Here is a 23,723-nt window from a genome sequence, read left to right on the forward strand (position 1 = left end):
AGGCTTCCCTCTACTGAAGAGTAATTTCCTTCTGATTCTTTTTTCACACACAGGAACAACAACAGAAACATCAGTGAAGTTGAGGGAGTTACATTATATTTCTATAAACAAGAGAATAATCAGACCCCTCTACAGTTTTCACCCAGTTCTTGTGACTCTGTGCCTTTCCCCATTGTGAATAGAGATAAGCCTCTTGAATAGGTAAAATCTGGGAGAAGAAGAGGATGGCACAAAGGCAGAAGCTGATAGAAAAATGTCACTATGAGCTGAGCAAGCCCACAGGAGGGGACATGAAGCACTGGAAAGATATTTTATCTGACTTGTGGGATTGGGAAAAATCTTCAATTACTTATTGACGTTGCTTATATAATTATAAATAAACCCTTTGGCAAGCCAAATCTTCAGTTTTTCTCACTTGGGAAGTCATTCAGTTTACTTGGTATGTACACTCCCTCTTTGGAAACAAGCGTGGAATGACACCACAGAACTGTCTCAAGACAGGGTACAGCACTCCCTGATATTTCAAATTTATATTTCACCTGAAACATACTTCTCATCCCTACATGATCCTAGGTGAGTCTTCTCACCAGAAAAATACTTCACTTAACCCTGAGGAAGCAGGCTCTACTACAGCCTCTTGTAGCCCTAAAAAACCCACCATTTCAAAACAGTGAAAGGAAGGACTCAGTCCTGCAGAGTCTTCTGTTGTATGTATTTGCTTATTACCCTCAAGAGGTCATTGGTGTAACAAAGCTCTCTGCCTTGGCCAGACATGTGCTCTGGTTATAGTGCACAGGAGCAGGAAACAATGAGGAAGCTACAGACACACACTGAAGTGAGAAAATTAACTTCTAGTCCTCTACAATAAACATTCAGAACCACTATCACAAGGCCTATGTCTTGAAGTAGAATCACAGAATAGTTAGGTTTGGCAAGGATCTTAAGATCATCCAGTTCCAACCCCCCTGCCATGGACTGGGACACCTCACACTAAACCATGTCACCCAAGGCTTCGAATTAGCTGAAGAAGCACACAGGTTGAAGTCCAGATTTGAGACCTGGTTCTGACCACAGTAAAAATCTGCCAATGACCTTTATAAAAAGATCATCTGATGACATATGATGCTGAGAAAGAAAGCACTGCAGTCAATCAGGTTGTATCGACTGTCCTATGACTCATGATCGGTTCGTCCCCAGGAAATAAGGAGAACTCAAGAGATCCTGAAAACAGCAGAGCTGCAAGAAGAATGATACCACTCTCTTCCTACAAGAAAATGCAGAACATTTGCATATAGTATTAATAAAATCAGCCAATAATTTCATCAGGGCAAAGTGTGTACCAAATCAGATAAAAGAGACAACTATATGTCCAGTTTCAGCAGGACTGTGCTGCACACTGGCCATCTCTCTAGTTCTCATCCCATGTCTAGGCTCTTAAAAGACCTTGGGAAGCATTAACTATGGAGATTCAACCACAGGTGACATCAGCCACTACCTCAGGTGCTTTACTTAGAAGTCTGAGTCAATGCACAATGAGGACACAAATTCAGAGGCCACACACATCCTATCAAACAAGACAGAATTGGCTGGCAATAATGTATCTCCAACCGTTTCTTGCCTCCCAAAGAAAGATGGTAGTAGGAAATTACCCTCCCCCGTGGCAGAGATGCCACACAGCTGTGGTGAGGAGTGTCAGAGGTAATAGCCTACTGGTATTGAAGAGGCAGGTATGAGAAAGGATGGAAGATGAAACTTGAAGAGGAGGACAGATGCAGCAGGGCACTGAGGGAGAAAGTTAAGAGAACTGAGGAGTGAGGTAAACAGACTACAATATAATCAGGACGATAGAAAACAGATAGTAAACAATACGTTCCCCTTGGAAATTTAACTTTCCAAGTTGTGTTAAAAGGTCATGGGACATTTTCCAGGAATACTTTTATTAGCAATGTTCACAGTGCCAGAAAGAGGTGACAAAAAGAATAGTATGAAAATATAAACTTAAATGTTGACACTTATCTTTCACTTGCTGCACTGACAAGTAGCTTACATTAGGCAATAGGGAAGATGCTGAAGCTATTTTAGACTAGAATAATATTCTGTTCTTACTTGCACAGTTACAAATCAACAGAGAAACTAGATCAGGAGGTAAGTTAGTAAGGGTATCCATTTCTGTATGTGCTTATTTGTGTGTAATATATGCAACGTCCTTCCCCTGCCCCGCCTGACTAGCTTGAACTGAGCCTAGTCTCTTACCTAGTGCTTCATTAAATCATATGTCCTTGTGCCTCCAGAGGCAAATAACATCTAAACACATTTCAGAAGACCACTTTGCACCAACTCCAGAGAACAGTATCAAGATCCCTCATCACTTAACATGCAAACCCCATAGTCAGGAGACAGTGCAGAGCAACATCAAGCTCTTAGCTGATTTTGGTGTGTATTTCAGTGAGTTTGTCAGCAATAGAGTCTGTAACTCCAGAATTGGCCATTATGTTTCAATGTGCTTATCTGGACACTAACAAGTGTTTCCCAGAATAACCACTTATGAAGCATCCAGATTAGAAAGTACAAACATATTGCCTAAATTGAATTAAAGGCAGTCAGTCACCCCAAATTACACACTCAAGTGAAGATATTTCCAAATACTGCAGCAGTAACTGAGTATCATACAAATGGGGTAGCCTCATGTTTAAAACATAGGATTGAGAGCTATTAGATCTTAGTTTCTCCTCCTGCTTCTGCTTCTTGTCTTTTCCTCTTGATCTTGAGTAAATTATTTATTTACACTTCCCCAGATTCAAAAAGAGGCAGTTAAGCTTCCTGGCTTTAAAGAGTAGCGTTACAATAATTAATTCATTATTCTTTGCACAGCTCTAAAATTATGAGATGCTGCTGCAGAATGCACATTATTAGCGCTATTTATTCCACTAGAAATTCCAAAAATAACTCTATCTTGGATGGATATATAGTATTCTACATTAAAGTCAGTGGTACCTTGGATCTTGAACAAGCACCTTTTCATGGCACTGTAAAGTGAGGGACGGAAAATAATCCAGTTGTGATCATAACACAGTCCCTCTTTGCACTATTCTACCCCCATGATTTCTTTCAGTAGTGTATTATACACACATTAACCATATTGGCAGCAAGCATTTGAAAGGAAAGACCATTCCAGTAAGTTCAACAGTAAATGGCAAATGGCCATTGTAAAATCTACACACGAAACCAATGGGCTAGTTGAAGCCCCACTATAAATGGTGATGCGACCAGTATCATATACTTCTTTAGAAAAACAGTAAAGATTTTTTTCAACCAAACAACTAACTGAATAAGACTACATGTGAATTGGGGTGAAAAGTGATGATAGGTAACTTGGTATATTATCATATCTGCCTAATGAGAATGACAGGATTAATTACATTTCTGTTATCTGTGGGAGCACCAGTTCTGAGAAAAACTGCTCTTACAAAGTGATCACTTAACAACCTTCTAAGAGATGTATTCTATAGCATATAAATGCAACATAATTAATACCTCTAAAAGCACCATTACCTGTTGGTCATCTGGAGTCCATATGCCACAGGTGATCTGACTCTCCAAGTTTATTTCTGAAGACCAGTGTCTCTGTCCACTGACTGAACCAACCAGCACAAATCCATCTCTATAGGAGATAAGTGCTTGAGTCCCATCATGGCTCCATGTAAAGTCGCTTACCTTAATATATCAAAGATAAGAAAACAGATATATGGGCCATATAGGATTTTTTTGTTGTTTTAACAAAAGGTAGCACTGCACAGAACTTGACAGGGCAACCATTAGCCCAGGTGTAGCTCTGATGTCATGGCTATTGAATAAAGCAACTGTCCCTGCAAACTGTCTTTGTGACAATTCTTGCATATTGTTTTCAAAAAAGAAATGTGTCATTTTCTCCTGTGCTTTTTGAAATGTATAAAGCATCACTTCCTCTTTATTTTGCCTCTCAGGACTTGATGAGGACAGATCTCTTGACTGCAGAGAAAACATGCATACCAACCTGTGCCCCACGATCATTCACAAGTTCCACTGACCATCTGCCTTCATATTGTATCCAAACAAATATTCCTCCATCTGCATCGCAGGTTGCTAATTTCTGGAATGGTTCATTCCATCTCACCAGTACAACCTTAAAAGATTACAAACAAAAACAGCATTACCAAAACTGTGTGTTGTGCTAACAACCACTTAACAAGAACCAGTTAAACAATACTGCAAAACTGATATTGCCACATTTAAATCCTAAAGATGTACAAACCAGCAATTTTCAGCACAGCATTAGGTGCCTCCCAGGAACAGCTGGAATCATTTTGTCATCATGGCTGTCAGGAAATGCATCATCTTCCACCATCAGGCCTTTGTTGAAGGCATTGCATGCTTTCAGTAAAATCACACTCTAGACTGGAATGCAGGACTTCATTACAGAAGTAGCAAATGGGACCATCCAACACTCTTCAGTTATTTCCCCCATCATAATTTCAGAGACCATCAGACTGTACATCAAATCATCATCTCTTGCTGTCTTCAAATGAAGTGGCATGCACTGGTATCAGGTTGAATCTGAATACTCATATCAACAGTGACGTGGAAACAAAAATTGAGTCTCAAACTATTAAAATATTCACAGCAAGGCTGCTTTGCTACTCAGTGTAGAAGGAAGACAAAGAGGTTTTAGACTCCTCTCTCCGCATTAGAACTATCTGGGATTTTCTGGAGAAACTAATCAAGTCTAAACCTACCAATTTGCTCTCTCATTTTTAATTAATATCAATTTAACAAATACAGTATCTCTTGAGACCTCAGTATAAAACTGAAAAAAGCACGTCATCCTAGTGCCTGCAGCAGAAATTAGCAGCAAAACCATTTACCATTAGTGACTTTATCTTAAAAACCGTTTTTCCAAAATTAGTTTGATTTGACAAACATTCAGATATATATAGGATGCTTACACTCATACACAAGAAGATTCCTCCTAGCTGTTTTCATAGAGTGATAGAATGGTTTGGGTTAGAAAGGACCTTAAGATCATCAAGTTCCAACACCCCTGCCATGGGCAGGGATGCCTCATACTAGACCATGTAGACCAAGGCTCTGTCCAGCCTGGCCTTGAGATAACACATATCCAAACAGAGAAAACACATATTAGTCAGTCAGTAGTGTTAAATTAATTACTTAATGGGCATCCAGATCTAATAGTGCTTTTACATAAATCTAAACAGATAAGTAATCATCTAAAACAGACAGAGAAGATATTCTTGAAATATATTTTGCTTCCCACAGAGGTGGAATGAATGTCCTAAAGACTCCAGTCCTAGGATGAGCTCTAAGTAGACATACCCTCCATGCTTCACAATAAAATCAGCAGTAATTTTTTGAACTGGGATATAAGTATGCATACATGAAACCTAAACTTGCAGCTGAAGGATATGATCTTACACTTACTTAGCGAGTGCTACACCTAATCAGAGAGTCAAGGGTCAGAACTTCAGACCATTTAATTAAACAACCACAAGCAAACTGTTTCTTCATGCATGCACAAAGATTAAGGGGAGAAGTGAGTATGACAAACCACCTCTCTTATTACACGGCTAAGAATCCCATTTTAGATTTTACAAAAAACCACTTGCTTCTACTTGATTGTAGCCTTGCAGCTGCACTCCAAGTCACTAGTCCTGTCCCCAGTCAGGTAGATTATATCATGCCACTAGCGGGATTGTATCATATATTGCTTTTTCTAAAATAAATATTTTTATTGGAAGAGCAGTAAATAAAATATTCCATCATAGCAATACATGCAGCAGTACTTTGGCAGCGATTTTGCTCTGTCCTTTCCACCTAAACAAGAATAGCACAGATTTGTCAAAATTTTGTTTTCATTTTGATGTAACTCCCATGCACAGAGCCATCATTTCATCCACCCTGAGGCAAAATGCAACAACATAACTGTACTTGCCAGTAATGCCTAACGATACTACAAAAGAAGTGAAGAAAATCCCGAGGATAACACTGAAATAGCTTCACCTTCAAAGGCTAGGAGCCACTAAGATGATGACTATTCAGGAGTAGAAGGTACTTGAATCACCACTAAAAACCAGACCTTCAATTCTTAGACACTGCTCATGTTGGACATTTCATAGATCACACAGACCAAACTACTAGAGAAAATGTAGGGAAAAAAGATAACACTAATTGTACAGGTAATATGGTGGGGTATTTTTAGCCACTGCCATCAAAGGTGCTACTACCTGTTATAAAATAGCCCTGCTTCATCTCGTGAAGACTTGAGACAGCATATGAATTTACAGATTAGCCATACCAGCTCACTTAATGACACGAATTGTGGCAAAGTGACAACAGCTACCTTGATGTAATTTGTCTCTTTCCTATTTTAAATAGAAATCTTGTTAAAACTTGAAGATAACTTTTGATTCAAATTCTGTACAACCTGTTTTTTCTTCAGATTAAGCATCCAAGTGTACATTTGAATGTAAACAAGATTAAGTCAAGCCTCCCTCCCTCCCTCACAATTAGATACAAATTGATAACTTCCAAAATAAAAATCACAGATGAAAATAAAACAATGATTTTATATGCCTTCTGATAACAGCCTCATAAGGAAGCAAATTTGTAATTCAAAAATTCAACTTCTTTAAACACAGAGCAAATGTTATCATTTTATAAGGTCATTTTAAAGATGCTACCAACATTTACATTTAACATCTGACTACAGGTGTTGAATCCACAACTACTTTGATTATTTCCAATTTCATTTTAGGCACAAGATACTGAAGCAGAGAAAGAAAGGAAGAAGGATTGCCTTAAGTATTAAGATGACTTTTGGCTTTTATGTTAGCTAAAACGTAAAGCATATGAAAACATGCCCCATTGACAGCACATTTAAATAATGCATAAGCTTGAATTACCCTTCTGCAAAGAGGAATTTTATTGCTCACCCATAAACGCAAAGATATCATCACTTTCACTAACAGCTTCAACTCACAGGGGATTCATTTTTACTTCTGCCTTTTTGGTTCTCTGCCTTCTACTTAGCATCTTCAGACAAGTGCTGAAGGACTAAACTGTTTTGTATTGAAAGAGCAAAAATGTTGGTGTGCCAGAGCAAGTTGTCTGTGACCCATTTGTGGTCCACATAGTTTCTGTATATTGCTTGATTATTTTGGTTCATTTATTATTTGTTTGTTTTTTAAATACTATAAAAATCACAAATTGTGTTTGCATCCCAGACATTAACCATCTTCTGAATTGCTATCTCATACAGGAAATGATCTCCCATCAATAAAATTTAAGGAACTCCTGGCCTAATATATTAAGTACAATGTAAACAACAATGTACTGCAAAAGGGATGCTTTCCATCAAGTTCAACAAGCTTTTACATCAGGGTCTTTGAGCTCTTCTTTATATTTTTTTTTTAATTTCCCTTTCAATCATAAATGTTGTGCACTTACTACATCTTACGAACCTCAGTACATAATTATAGTTTTTGAACCACAGTTACTTCCCTGTACTTCTTATCCTCACATATGCTCCACTTGGAAGAGGCCAAGTCTTGTGGCAAGGAAACAGCTGTACACAACACACACTAATTTAATTATTGTTATGCTTCTAAATTTCCATTTTCATTCACTATTGCTGTTTGGTCCACTAATGCAAATAACAAAACAAAGTCCAATCAGACTCTGGCCTGGAAGATCATCACGTTTCTTTGAAAGACACTGCCACAGAAAGACCACCATGCAGCTAGCAATGATATTATTTATTAAAATCTTAGACAAGAAATTCTATTAACTGCCATCTCTGGAGTAGCAAATATGTGATTTATGGTAAATGTGACCTCTTCCCAACAGAAAACAGGTTTGGTAATTCCACAGAATCACAGAATCAGACAGGCTGGAAAAGACTTATAAGATCATCAAGTCCAGCCATTACCTCACAACCAGCAAGACCACCACTAAATCATATCTCTGAGGGCCTCATCTATATGGTTCTTGAACACTTCCAGAGACAGTGATTGCACCATTTCCCTGGCCAGCCTGGTCCAATGCCTGATCACCTTCTCTGTGAATTTTTTTCTAATATCCAATCTAAACCTCCCCTGGCACCGCTGGAGGATGTTACCTCTTGTCTTGTCGCTTGCTACTTCGGAAAGACCGATCCCCACTCACCACAACCTCCTGTCAGGTAGCTGTAAAGAGCACTATGGTCCCCCCTCAGCCTTCTCTTCCCCAGGCTAAACAACCCCAGTTCCCTGAGCTGCTCCTCTCAGGACTTGTTCTCCAGACCCTTCACCAGCTTGGTTGCCTTTTTCTGGTCCCTCTATGTCTGCTCCAGTACCTCAATGTCTCTCTTGTAGTGAGGGGCCCAGAACTGAACACAGCATTCGAGGTGCAGCTCACCAGTCATTACTGAAATCCTACCTCTCTGTAGGTCCTAAAATATACAGTATATAAATGCTATAGAGGCAAGGGACAAGCATCTAGGAAAACTAAATGGGTAAATAACTAGGACAATTGTCTCCTGGAGTTCCATGACAAATTTAGATAGATTTATTACTGATCACTGCAGCTAGTCACAGTGAGTCTTTATTTTTAAATCTCTGATCCTCCATCCATTTTACTGAGGAGCAGACATATGCTCTAAAGAGAGGCCTTCTCCAGCATCCCTTTTCACATATGCTATGGAGAAGTGCTTGCAGACAGACTTCCACAGCAATAGAGAGTAGAGAATAGTTGATCACAACTATTTGATTTTAGCACAACCTGCTACACCTGGAGAGTCACGTTCCCTTATCTGGCATGAGCATTTCTAAACTACAAGTAACTAGCCACCTTTGCAGGGTGCACAGGATGTGATGCATTCTTACTCCATTGAGCGTTTCCAATACTGAACATCCTACAGAACTGCTGGCCTTTTTTCTCCCTAAAAAAAAAAGTAAAATCATACTACATTTGTAATGCTACTGAAAGTGCTGATGTGAATCCACCTTCCAAGCAGAGATGGCAAAAGACCTAACTGTTCCTAAGACAGAAACAGAAAAACTAATAAAGGAGATTAGGCTATTGCCTACAGTAGCAGAGTACAGGACAGTCTATCTGAAGGTTTGTTCCAATCCTGTGCTTTTTTAGGAAAGTACTTATGTTTTTAATAGGACATATAAGGGTTGGAAAAAAAGCACTGGAAAAGGGGACTGGACAATCTACCTCAGATCACTGAGCATCACTGCTGTATCCTATTAGCAATCCTATTATGCAATCCCTAGTAAGTAGATTGAACTTAATTCATGATTTCAAGTACAGAGAAATATGTGCATGCCACAAAATGTGGCACACATGGTTTATTAATGGGAACAAAGATGAAGAGATGTGTAAGTATATAAAAGAAAAAAAGATAGTGTGTAGTGAGGAATAGAAATGAAACATAAAAGGACCAGAGAAATCACTAACCACCTTGACTTGCTAATACAGTTCAGTGTCTCTCTCATTACAGAGATAAACACATAATATGTACACAAATTATATACATATAACATGGGTGTGTGCATGAACACACATCCCCATGAAATCCCTGTGGAAACCGTGCCAACTTTCTACATTTGCTGACTTAAATTACTTTACTAAAGCTATTTCTTGAGCTAAAATGCAATTTGAAAGCAACAACAGGTGCTCAGAATAAGAAGAAGGGTTGCAGTTAAGAAGCTGTTGCTTTTCACTATATTTCCTCTATAACGAGTGCTTGGTTCTAAATGGTTCTGATTATGTTTAGTTCAATGAAACATAAAGTTTAACTATTTTTAAAATATTCATGTTTTTAAAATAAAGGCTAATCAAGTTTGTCTCTCTTAATTTCTTATGCTGCAGATTGTTTGCAATTGTTCTTACTTTCAACTTCACTTGTGACCCTCATTTCTTGAATGACAATAATGTGAGGATAATTCTCTCCATTCAAACTAATGTAATCCCGCAGACAAAGAGCATCACATTAAGTATTTTTCCTACCAATAACACTAGACAAAAAACCAGCAGACAGGGAAGACAGCTAGTTTGCACAGCCATCTTCATATCCTACTTGCCTTACATTGCATTCTCCAATGATATGTTTGCTGTCTCTCCCACACCTTCAGAGCTTTGACTTTTTGTTTCCAGTGACATTACACAAGGGTTTACTTACAGAGCTGTCAGTTTCCAAGGTACAATACCCATCAAGGAATCATCAAGAAGAAACTACTCCTATTAATGACAAACACTGTGCTGCAGCTAAAGATCAGCAAATTTATAATAGTTAGTGTCTACATTTCTCGAAGAAAATCTGCCAATTCGCAATAGGGACTTGCATGTTACATAGTCTGTAAATGAATGGTGAATGAGTTCCGGGAGACAGAAAACACTGTGCAAATCCTTCACGTTTCTTTTGTCCACATAATAATAAAATACACTCTTTCCATGGAAGGACTGGAGTAGCCTCCAGGTATCTCAGGGATGGATGTCCTTTAATAACCCTTACCCTTGCCACAAGAGAAGCTGTGGTCACTGGTGATGTGCGTCAACGGCATCGCAGCTGCTCACAGCTCCTGGGGGGTTCTGCAGCTGCCACAGGCAGCCCTTTCCACTGCCACTTGTACCTTAGAGGTCTGCTGCTTTATCCTATGATGCTACTTTTTCCTTGAGAAACATGAATTGCTCTGCCAGCAGCTGTCATCTTGCTTCTTCTCCTCTTTGGAAAGGAGCTTCAATTTCTATAAATTCTATAAATAGTATTTAAGTGAATATAACAACATTCTTGTGAGAGAGAACATAAACGCTACTAACTATAGGGTTTTAAAGATACAAAAAGACGCATGTAAAGGCCAAATTTGAACAGCACTCCCTCCACACCTTTTTTTAAACTGAAAATCTGATTTCATGGTAAAACATTACCAATAAGCTAAGCATGACATCTGTGTCGTCTGGGGACCTAACCTTGCACTAACTGAAATCAGAGGTAAGGGTGGACTAGTAATAAGGTGCTGACCTTAACAGATCTGAAAAGTCCAGGTCCAACTCCGTACATTCTTCTGACTGCAGACTTCTCTGTGGCCTTCATGTGAAAACCTACTCCAAAGCAATTACATCCCTAATTTGAACACCTCAGGTAAGGGTCTAAAGTTAAGCACAATGTAGGAGTACATTAGAAGCTCTGTGCTGTTTTGTTCAATATGCTTGCTCTACTTTTTTCCCCCTTTCTCGTTGGCATTTGTTTTCACAGCGCTAAGAGCTCGCATCAAACTGACAAAGACTCAGATCATCTGCTCAGCTGCAGAAAAAGAAAACACTAGGTAGGAGCAGTGCAGTTGACCATCAATAACCCTCTGAGTTGTTGCAGGGGAGGTAACCATTCACTCAGAGTTCACTCTCCATGTGAGCGGCTGGTACTCTCTGCAAGTAACAGTGTGGTTTGCTCACCCACTACAAAGAGTGTTGATGCTCCCCAGCAAGTCTTGTCTATTTGCTTTGCAAATGAATGCCACACATGCCTATATTTAAAAGGTGTCTTGAGGCTGGCACACATATAGTTATATATATACCACCACATATACCTATTTTTGAAAGGTTTTTTATGCTTGATATCCAACCCTCAAGGGAAGGCATTTTGACCTTTCAAAGCTTTAGGGGATGATTTTGGCAAATAGGCAACTGCAAGGAAATTTTGTTTTGCTAACTACTTCAAGAGGAAATGTACTTAGTGTGAGTAAGATGTCATCTTAAAAATACCTAGACTGTCAACATCTCACTGAATACATTTAGAAGCCTTGATAGTAAACTGCCAAGACAAAGACACAGAAAGGCTCTAAAGCTTTACAAATCTTCATATGGTACTCAAGTCATATACTTCATTTTAAGAAATACATTCCCAAAGTCTATTAATCCCAAGGATTTGCCATGTAACCATTTTATATGTTCACAGAACACAAAACACACCATCTGATCACCTACCTTAGAGGAAGCATCCCCAACACCCCTCACAGGTACCAAAGAAGCAGCATTATGCTCCTACAAATGAAGTGGTTCACAGGGCCAGTTCCAAAGAGATTACTCTTTTCACTTTGGACAAAACACATCTAATTGTGGCTTTAAAGAATTGCAGTTGTAGCGAACATTTAAAAAACAAAACAAAACAAACAAACAGAAAAACAACCCACCACAAAATAAAACAAAACAAACCCCAGAAATAAGCTGTATCCCAACTATATCTGATAAATGTGTTTGGGCAGCTGAGAATCTTTGACAGGTCACTTGTCAGCACTGGAAATTGCACGTGAGAAATAGAAACGACAGGCAATATGAACCTTACGTGGATGATAAGATGTTGGTATCTGGTTACCAGTCCTCATTTGAATGTATTTCTTAACTGTCCCTTCTAGGGCTATTAAGGAAAATAGTTGGGTGTAATCTGAAGGAAAAATATTAAGGCATGAAAAGAGTGAGGGCCTGAAGATAATCACCCATATGCAAAGATATCTGCAAGCTATGTTCTTAGAAGGGAAACGGGTGGAGGTCTGCTCATCTCTCATCTCTCAGACAACAGAGTGACAGTGATACAGAGTATGCTGTGCTTTTGAATCCCTTCCCTTCAGAAGGATGCTTAAGTCCCAAAAGCTCTTTCACTGAAAACCTTTTCCACAGAAAAATCTTTTTTAGACTTGTGCCATGCTCACTTCCTTTATAGCATGTACATTACTACCACCATCTCCTATTGATAGGCTTCTTGTTTTTAAGCATCCCTGTAAGATACTTCTGTTTAATTGCCCATACATACTCCCTAGAAGTGCAGAGGCAAGCCCAAGTTCACTAAAAATAAATCAAACCTGAATGTCGATAAGGATGAGCAAAGGATAAAACAGTACTTCCACCACCTTCCTTACAAGAAGAAAGATCTTGCTTTGTTCTAGTTTCCATGCAGATTAAAAAAAAAAAAATTAAAAAAGAAAGGAGAGATGACTATTCTTGCTAAAGACAAACAACCATTTTGTGTTAATATCAAAATACCCAGAGCAAAATAGTTCCCCCTCTCAAATCACTGCTGAGCACCTTTAGAAAGGTCCATTGTTGTAAAAATTAAGACACATGCAATAAACTCTGCAGAGCTGGCAGTTCCTTGGGTTTGAGCATCTATGTCCCGCAAGAAAAAAACGCACCAGATTTAGAATTCTCTGGTATTTAGCCTACATTAAATTAAAAGTACATGAGCCTAATGCTCATTTCACTAAGCTCTGACGAAATGATGTTACAGATGGTACAAATCAGGACCATTTTACAACCTCCACATTTACATTTCATTTTTGGGCTGCATATATGAAGCTCAGTGTAAAATAACATCAAACTTTAAAAACAAGAATAACACTCACTGACATCCACATATGCATCATCACCATATATGAATTTAAACACCATGAACACCTTTGTTAGAAGCACCAAGGAGAGGGGAGAAGAAAACAACAAAAACACCCTACTTAAGATAGATTTAATATTCTTTCTCTCTCTTTCTTTTATTTTTTTTTATTCCCCTGGCTAAAATAACAGAAAAATACTGGATGGAGAGACACAGACACCCTGTAGCCAGAGCCTACGGTTTTTATTCTGCCTCTTTTTAAAAATATGCAGTCAAGGACAAAATGCTGTTTGGAACCAGTTCTTATATCCTAAAAGATGGATAACCAAATAATTATTAAAAAAAAACAACCCAAAACCCCAAACCAGAGGAGACAGGATAACAATAAACACTAATGAAAACTCATGCCTACCCAAAATGAATTAGCTCTACTCTGCTTTCTCAATCGCAGCTACTTAGGAATTCCTATAGTATCTTTGGACCTCACAAATGCTAAATATCTTGTTTGGAAATACCCTCAGGGTAATGAATTACTGGAAAGTCAGTGAAGTGACTATGACAGAGCTGCCCTCCCTTATACTCAATCTTCTCAGTTTGGTGGCTAAAAATTCCCGATGAAGTGTTCATGTAGTAGTAAAATATAGTTTCATAACTTTTCACGTATATATGCATGCACAAGAACAGTCAAGAAAAAACAAAACCACTTGCAGTACTAGGAAGCTTTAACAGAAACTCATAAAATGTAACATAGATCTTATTTTATAGAACTCTGCTAGTTAAAGCACACAAAGGAGGCAACCCAAGAACTTTGCCTTCTGGTGTCTATTCTGAGAAGTGCCAGAAAAATAATGGTGTCTCATGACCACATACTGCTCATGAATCTGCCCATATCAAATATACTTATGCCTGCCTGCATCAAATACACTAAGGTAACAAATAATTTTTTGCTTGTCGGACACAACTCATACAGCATTGCAATTAAATAACATTATTCCAGTTACTGAACATCTCCTTTAGCATTTGTGGTAGAGACTTTATAATCAGAAGCTGAGCAATGACTCTCTTGATGATTTTACAGGGTAGACTACAACTTAGCTTGCACCGGCTTAGCTGAAATCACTGTAACGGTGTCTCAAACAAGTCTTATGTGGGACCTGATTGCAGCACAAGCTTTGTGCAAGTCCTCTCCACGGAGATGAACTTCCCTCATTACTAAACTGCAGTAAAAGCTTGATTTTCATCAGTGATGTAAACAGGAAAGATCTTAAAATTCAGTGTCAAAAAGTGTTGTCCAAAAATACTTATTTCTCTGATGGCTAGAAATACTTCAGCCTTAATTATTCTTCTCAAACACAAGAAAGTAAAAATAATCCAAACTTCAGTAAGAGAACAGATCAGCCTTTCAAATCTATTAATATTTCCCAGGTGGTAATACCTGTGCATTAATCTAATTAAGGTAAGTTATAAGGCAGACTGCAGACAAATGGCAGAGCCAGGCATTTCACTGTTCAAGTGGGAATACTGTACTATCACAAATTCCCAAAGAAGTACTCTACTACTGTTATCTTGATCATCAAATCCAACCGTAAAACCTCTGTCTGCCACTCAATTGTAGAACATTGCTGGCCATCTGAGGAACATCGGTGACCATAAATTACTCACAGAAATGGAGAAAAGAAAGCATTTGTATAATCTTTATTGGACTGCCTGGACTGGCCTTGCATGACTCACAGAAGCTTCCCTAATCCTGTGAGAATGGAGAATGATGAAAGATGTTGCGACCGGTCTTGTCCAACATCATTGTTGGTGACACAGACAGTGGGATTGAGTGTGCTGCCAGCAAGTTTGCCAATGACACCAAGCTGTTACAATTCTATGAATTTCCACCACGTTACTTTGCAGAGGCAGGATGCCTTCATTAACTTCCACCACAAGGCCAGTACTGGAACACCCTGGCTGCACCGAGTGGGTTTGTTTTAGATCATAGAATCATAAAATAGTTAGGGTTGGAAAGGACCTTAAGATCATCTAGTTCCAAACCCCCTGCCATGGCCAGAGACACATCACACTAAAGCATGCCATGTAAGGCTTTGTCCAACCTGGCCTTGAACACTGCTAGGGATGGAGCATTCACAACTTCCCTGGGCAACCCATTCCAGTGCCTCACCACCCTTACAGTAAAGAACTTCTTCCTTAGATCCAATCTAAACTTCCCCTGTTCAAGTTTTAACCCATTACCCATTATCCTATCACTACAGTCCCTGATGAAGAGTCCATCACCAGCATCGTTATAGCTCTCCTGTCAGATACTGGAAGGCTGCTATGAGGTCTCCATGCAGCCTTCTCTTCTCCAGGCTCAACAGCCCCAACTTTCTCAGCCTGTCTTCATACGGGAGGTGCTCCAGTCCCCTGAGCATCCTTGTGGCTCTCCTCTGGACTTGTTCCAACAGTTCCATGTCCTTTTTATGTTGAGGACACCAGAACTGCACACAATACTCCAAGTGAGGTCTCACGAGAGCAGAGTAGAGGGACAGGATCATCTCCTTCGACCTGCTGGTCACACTCCTGTTGATGCAGCCCAGGATACGGTTGGCTTTCTTCTGGGGTGCGAGCACACACTGAAGCCGGCTCATGTTCATTTTCTCATCAACCAACACCCCCAAGTCCTTCTCTGCAGGGCTGCTCTGAATCTTCATGAAATAAATACTGTCTCACAATACAGTCTGTGCCATGATCAATAATTTTATTTGTTTGACTTGCAGGGCACAAGGAAGTTATACATAAGGGGCTCAATCAGTTAGACAGAAGGATCGTAATAGGCAAAGTGGACAACACTGGATAGCACAAATCCCATTATTCCTTTTTACCGCTGTGTTTTAACACTGTTGCATAAAGAAGTCTTAACCAGAAGAGACACTCGTGTTGTTGGAACTGCACAGTTTATGAATAACAACATGCCTTGAAGTTTTTAGCCTTGAAGACAAAGCTAAAAGCAGGCTGGGAAAGCACTGCAGGGAAGATTAGCTCTACAGAATTGTAAAATGGCTGTACTTGCTCAATGTAGTCTACAGGGCTGAACTATAGATTGGGAATGTGATGTCTAGGCACCCTAGTGGATCACAGGCCATAAGGGTGATAGGAAACACATATCTGACTGTCTAGGACACCACTTGGCCTCAACTAATGCAAACAATAACAAAGACATTGATTACCTGTGGTACAGAAAGCAGTTTTCAAGGAACTGAATTGAAACCGACTTGCTTCTAAGAGACCAAATAGCAACAATACTCAGCCTTTAACAATCCAGCCAGCATATGAACACAGATTGACAGATTGTCTGATCTGCATTCAAGAGCCTGAGCCAGCTAGCTTCTAAGCACTGCATCACTGGAAAGCAATTTTTATAGTTTAGATAGTTTATCCTTCAGTTCGTTCAGAAAAGAGAGAGGAAAAGCAGTACATTGTTCCTTTTTTTTCCCCTAGTAAAATCCTTAAAAAAAAGTTTCACCAGGCAAAATAAGCAGATGTTTTCTATCCCAAGTCACTTTCTTGTCAATATGCATCTGGAATATGACCAAGACAAAAACCTAGTGAAGAAATGAACTGTAAAGCAAGCATGTTTGCCTGTGCACTGCTGCTATGTTATCCAGATATCATTTCCCTGTTTCCTGTCAAGTGAAAGTCTCAATGCAACTGTGTCTCCTTTCAGGTTTTCTGTAAAATGAGAGCTAGTATGGCTAGGAAAAGCAAAGTAGCAGAAGCAGATGGCTACCAAATCTTTCCAAAAGTGAAAATCTAAATTAAAAAGGACACTTCTCTACCATTTTATTTCAAAGTAAATGTGTTAGCATTTAGACAATGTTTTTGATTTCATAATTCCTACATTTCTGTCAAACACCCTTAAAAATTAGAGTTAACAACCTGATAACTGTTCCAAACAATAAGCTTACATGTGACCAGGTGCTGCCTTACCCTACCTAAAGAGCCTGCCCACGTCTGTGCTACCAAGCCTTCTACACCAAGCCACTGCAGCTTTCCTCTCACCACAAAGCCTTCTTCCTACTCTTCAGGCCAGCACATTCTCCATGCTTAAGTCTTAAATCTCTATGTATTAGGTATTTCCAGAGAAGGACTTGAGACTGTGTACACAAGTAACAGTGTAAATTGATTCTCCCAGCCCCCAATTCTGCATTTTCCATACAAACCCTGTTGCTTGGGGTTTTTTACTATTTATTCATCTGCATTTCTGATGCCTTTGTTTTGAGGAGGGGAAAAAAGCCCCACACCTTTATATTAAACATAATAATTGTGCAATAAGACAGTTCTGCAAGAAACTAGAACAAACATCACAGAAGAATTTAAAACTGTAAATAGACAATATGTAAGAGGTTGCCCACAAGTGCTACAGGCCATGATTTCTGACTGGTTCCATGAAGTTCAACCTCAAAAGCAGAAAACACTGCCCCTGGACATCCCCTTATAAAGCAGCAATGGCACCACTTCACAATGGGCTGAGGAAAATACTTGTCTTCACTCTACACACAATTTTGGTTTCTTTTCTTTAGATACTTGTCAGATTTTAAAGTAATGTTTTTTAACATTCTTAAAAGAATTTAAAAATCAATAAAAGTAACTACTGGAATGACATAGAAAGAAAAAAAAAAGGTTAAACATTATTAAATGCTACTGTAAGTAACAGGCTGATATTCAGGAAGCTGTGTTTTCATTTAAATATTAAGTAAAGCTTCCAGCAATGAAAGAAATGGTTGAACAGTCTTCTAAAAGAAAAGGTGGAATAAAGCCAGCCTTTGGAACTACTTCATACAAACTTGCACATAGAACAAGAAGGTATACTGCAGGGACTTACTTGTTTTCTCTGTGTGTTAACTGACTACATGAGGTTACTGCAGTTGAGTGGTTCTGTTATTAAAACAGTATTTTCTTACTCATTAACTGAGATTTAAGGAATAAGAATTGTGGTTTATTAACAAGTACAACAACAAACCATTTTTTATTTTCTTATTTTTTTTCTAGAACAAGATCACATTAAAGCTCACTTGAGTGCTGAAGTGTAGCGCATATATGGAATAAACACATTATTTCAATACGGTAAATATGTGATAAAAAGAAAGATATAGTCCTATTCTATGCATAAGGCTAAAGGGGAATATCTGTATCTTTATATAGGTATGATCAAATCACAATTTTTGTATCTGTCTATAGGCTGGAGGTAGAGGTGATAGCTGCCTAGATGGTCTGCAGCTGTTTTCACGTCTGCATGCAGATCTGCAAGCAATCAGTCATTCCAGTATGTTTTGGTCTGTGTATGTTCTTGTTAAACTTTGATATGTTAGTCTGCTAGCATTTCCAGAGTACAGCTTCTCCCTAAAGAAAAACAGATGGGGTGAGACAGGCTGGAAGTCATTCACTTTTTCATAAACCTTTAGTAACAAAGCAGTTACGTCACTAGCATGATGATCAACAGATCTATTTGGAAATTACTTGTTCCTATTATTAAGCAGCTAGTGATCTGACCTGATGTTATGAGATGATGCTGACTCTGGATCGTATCATAACAAAGAAGTGAGAGTGCCTCACTCTCTTGAAAAAAAGGAGATGGAGCATTAGGGTAACAGATCAAAAGCATGGAGTCAGAAATGGGACCCAAGATCCAACAAGAATTGATTTTCACCAAGCAAAGCCCCAAACCTAGTACCAAAGAGTATTCTGTGGGAGACTCAAGGATACTACATAGACCATCAAGTACCACAGTGTTTAGATGCAGGAGTGAAGGAGCCCTGCTAAGCTGACTTGTAGCCAAGCACAGGGCAGGAAATGGAGCTTAGCTGAGAAGGATCCAGCTAAGCATCAACAGTGGAGTGTAGGAATGCCACAGCTGCAGCTCTCTGCACCATCCCCTGTTCCAGAGCCTCATCTGGAAGGTGGACAGGTGGCCTGTGGTCATCAGTGCATCCTTCTGTTCTGTGGTCCACCTGTACAGACAGAAGTTTTTCAGCAAAACTCCATGTCAGCACCTAGCAGTTATATCCCACTTTGCTACCATTACTACATGGTAATTCCTTCAAAGTATGTTCCTGTAGAAAATACCAACAAAAACATTTTTGCATTGTTGCACCTTATTATGCCCATGGTATTGTGATGTTGACACCTACCCACTGCTTTGTATGAGCCATGGCCAGGGCACCCTGCTGGGCTTGCAACCATACTCTCAACCCTCCTGACACTGCATGCATCATCTAATCTCAGACTCAGAAGAATGATTTGGTCTTAATGTGCTGTTTGCCAAAGCTGACACCTTTGTAGTGGGGAGAGAGCATGATTTGGGGAGTCCTGGACAGACTGTCTCTCAGCAGAGAGCGAGGGAATGCAGAAGAGGCAGCTACTGAGCAGCCCCCGGTGCCCAGCATGACTCCCAGTCTCACATGATCTTGACATACTGGATTTATCAATACTAAAAATAAAAACCATGTGATGCAGACTCATGCACTGGAGGGACTGTTGTTATGCAGTGAAACCATGATAGCTGAGATACTGCTAACTATGAGCCAGCCACCTAAAGTTAATAGTTTTATTTGCACTTATAATCCAATTAGTTCACACTATTTTAACAGAAATCATGCTAGCTTTTTTAATTTTTAAAAAATTCTGTTATTATTGCTACATAGGCATATGCAAGATTCCCTAAAACTCTCCAGTAAAGTGTGTTTTTTCCATGCCATTTTACCGATTCCAATCATAAGGTTTGTGTTATGCTTGCTATTTGAAGGCCAAATATCAATATTTTCCATTAACATTTTGGAACTACCCTACCTTCTGGCCACTACACAGAATTTTTTTTTTTTCATCTATAGCTATCCCTTTGTAAGAAGATTTGATTTCAAAAATCCTTTCAAGTACCTATCTCAGACCTGTCAGATCTGCAGACACCATTAATTATTGTTTGGGGTTTTTTGAATTATCTTTAAATATGTCACCTAAGAAGAGGCACAACTCAGAATAAATACACTAACACTAAGATGAACGCACTTGTAAGACCACAAGAACAATTCCTGAGGAGGAGACTATCATGTGAAATAGCAGGACTACATGAACTGTCTGATGTGTGTCAGTGTCAAATTCATTTAAGGACAAATATAATTTAATACCACTAAAACCTTATCAAAAATGATGAACAGCTCATCACCCTGTACTCACATATGTATCACATATATATCATGTACTCTGATGCATATCCGCGAAAGCCATGCATACTGGAACTGCACCAAGGAGATGTGTTTTTGTAGGCAAACAAATTTACCTTTAGTTTAGGTTTGCCTATTTTATTTTAACTGTTCAACTGAAGACATCAGGAGAAGACGACAGGAGGGGCTTACATCATGCCTTCCAGTCACTCTAAGTGCAATGAACTCCAGAACACACGTGCAGAAAGTTCTCTTGCTTTAAGGGCACTTTTAAGAGATGAAGATCTTTTACTCATATACATAATGGATGTATGACCAAAAAAAAGCAACCCAACACCTTCTACCTGAATTACAATTGCATCAGTTCCTGATGTTATTACTTTCTTGAATCCTGTACCTGCACACTTCTATTTAGCCACAGACTTCAAGAGATGCTGGGAACCATCCTTAACCATCCTCCCAGGCTATGCTGTTTAGCCAGTGCCTGAAAATAGACTCTGAATTCAGGTATCACCCACACAGAATGCTCTTTATAGGATGTTACTGAGAATCAGAACTAATTTCACACCTTTTATACAAATATTATGCAAATTACACCACTAAAGTCGTACACTTTACATTAGGAAGGAAGAACAACCAGCAAAAGAACAGAAAGAAACCTCTAGCAGCTCAAGATTGTCTTACAATCACATGTGTGAGGCTTAATATCCCCTTCAAAATTTTTCAGCATGGATTATGGCAGCTGTAAATATTTCTGATATCCAATAAAATAAGCTTTCTAAAACCCTGTTAAATTCATCAGCCTAGCAACTTACTGCTTTAGTGACTTTTAATCACAGATCTGATTAAGAATTTCCTTTTATCAGTTTTGGAATTTGCAACCTTCTCATTCCTTTAAATACCCACCTACTTTAGTGCTTTAAGACAAGGAAAACAGAAATTACCCCAATCTACCTTTTCTATTACCATTTAGAGGTTTACACAGTTTTAGCACATCTCGTCTCTGACTCACTGCTTCTAAGGTAAACAGCCACATTCTTCAGCCACTCTCCACAACTGAGATTTCCCTGATTCTTTTTCAGCTTCATCTCATGTTCCCAGAACTCCCACTAACTCTTGAATGCTATTGTGAGGTGAGATGAGGGCGTTCTTCATGTATCGGCTTTTAATTCTGGTAACATTCTCCATGCTATTCTTCATTACTTTTCCTGTTCTTACTGGTATGTTTTAAAAATTACTGAGATTTTTCTTTTACTACTGTATTTTTGAAGCCAGCTGCATACCAAGAAAGAGCTTGCTATTATCAGGTCCAGGTCTTTGCCAAATGGAGGTCTCCATGGAGGGGTGTAGAACTTGCAGCCTCATAGCTCTCCACGCTCAGAGATAAGACATCATTTAGATAATTCCCAGTTCTGCCTTTTGGCAGGGCTAGTGGGGCAGGCAGAATCCCACATCGGTGCGCTTCATGCCTGTAAGAACAGAGCAGTGCCCACCAGTTTAAAGTGGAGATTTATTAGCATACCACTGTCAGGTCTAACCAGCTTATGTGCCTTTTTGCTTTTGTCCCCAGTACAGGTTTTGAATCGCACCAACAAACTGACTCTCATTTTAGTAGTACCATGTTTCTTAATAACCATCTGTGAAGAACAAAAAAACTTTCTAAAAGCTTTCATCAGTTAAATCAAACAAGTTTCCATTTGTCAAAACACCTTCCTCACCTTCAGTTTGGCATGACACCAACATCATTTTCTTCTGTGCAATTTTGATGGCTGCAATCTATGAACTGTGACCTGTCAGTAACTATTATTTCAGCTAATTTACTGACTACCAGTATAAACTTACTGGGCTATAATTCTCCAGATGCTTCCTAGAGCCTTCTAACACATGCAGTTCCACTTTTTCACTGTTATTTCTAATAAAACTGTATATACTTGTCTTAACACTTTAGCCATCTCAGACTTGAGCGCTCTTGACAAATCTGGATGTGTATCTGCAGTGAGGACTGGTACTAATAAATAATTTAACAACTCTGCAATATTCTGTTTTCCTGAGTGGCTCCCTTTGCATGTGGTAAACCACCCAGCAAGTCCACCAGCTGTCTCACCAAATTCCAGCTTCTCATTCCCTGAAAGCATTCTCTGTAATTTGTACCTATTCCTTTAGCCATGTGCTCTTCCATCAGCATTTCAGTCTTTTGGGTCCATTTTGATCTGCTGTAGGATTACTGTATGAGCTTAATTTCCTTTAAGAGTCTTGCAGCTGAGCACCTTATGAAGACAGTGGCTATCTTCAGGCAAGGTGCACACCAAAGACCATCTGATTACTGGATCAGCTACAGGATCTCAGGGCAGAGGCATTGCCTGGGAACTGCTGGTGATGGAAGAACTGCCAAGCCTCTCCTTTACCTGCCTCTCTCACTTGCAGAATTACAGGAAAAAAACCTGCTCTCGGTGCATGGGCTTGTGTAAGAGATCATTTTTACTGTAACTTGTCCCTGTTTGTTAGAGCTCAAAGCACACCAGAAGGTGACAAAGTAATCTCATTTATAGTTTAACACACAAAAAATTATTTTTCTGCAGTCATCAAGAGTAGAATCACAAATATTAAGAGTTTCAAAAACAGAAAGCTGAAAAACTTCCATATTTTTAAATGAAATTAATAAATTTGATGCCTGAGACATGACTTTCAAATGCTTGTATAAACAAACACTAAAAACCTCAACTAAGAAACACAAGACAGTTAATGGGATGATCGCCTGTGGACCCTTAGTCTCTTACCTTTGCCTACAAGATGAGTTAATACACTCAGCAGATTCAGGCTGAATCATTGCCTCTTACTCTTTGTCCTGCTCATTGCATTTATATAATGTCTATATGTATAACACATAGAATGGTTAGGATTAGAAGGGACCTTAAAGCTCATGTAGTTCATTTCATGTTACATAAGCTGAACAAGTATTATTAGGCTACTCTGTTCTCAGGCTCAAAATAAACAATACTTGACTTCCTTAACAATCCAGGGCATTGCCTTCCCTTAAAATTAACCTGACTTGACAGTTGCACTGTGCAATACTCCAGTTTTCTGAATAACAAGGCTGTGACTTT

General features: G+C 39.0%; 1 protein-coding gene across 1 annotated transcript in view; it reads right to left on the reverse strand.

The window, feature by feature from the left end:
- The window catches only part of TULP4 (TUB like protein 4), a 156,915-nt gene that overhangs the window by 50,441 nt on the left and 82,751 nt on the right, over window positions 1–23,723 (reverse strand). Inside the window, exons 3-4 of the mRNA XM_034060519.1 lie at window positions 4,034–4,162; window positions 3,553–3,714 (exon numbers count right to left, since the gene is read on the reverse strand). Coding sequence (XP_033916410.1) covers window positions 3,553–3,714; window positions 4,034–4,162 — 291 coding nt within the window. The remainder of the gene's footprint in view (window positions 1–3,552; window positions 3,715–4,033; window positions 4,163–23,723) is intronic.

The sequence above is a fragment of the Melopsittacus undulatus genome, chromosome 3 (assembly GCF_012275295.1).
Source record: "Melopsittacus undulatus isolate bMelUnd1 chromosome 3, bMelUnd1.mat.Z, whole genome shotgun sequence".
Lineage (NCBI taxonomy): Eukaryota > Metazoa > Chordata > Aves > Psittaciformes > Psittaculidae > Melopsittacus > Melopsittacus undulatus.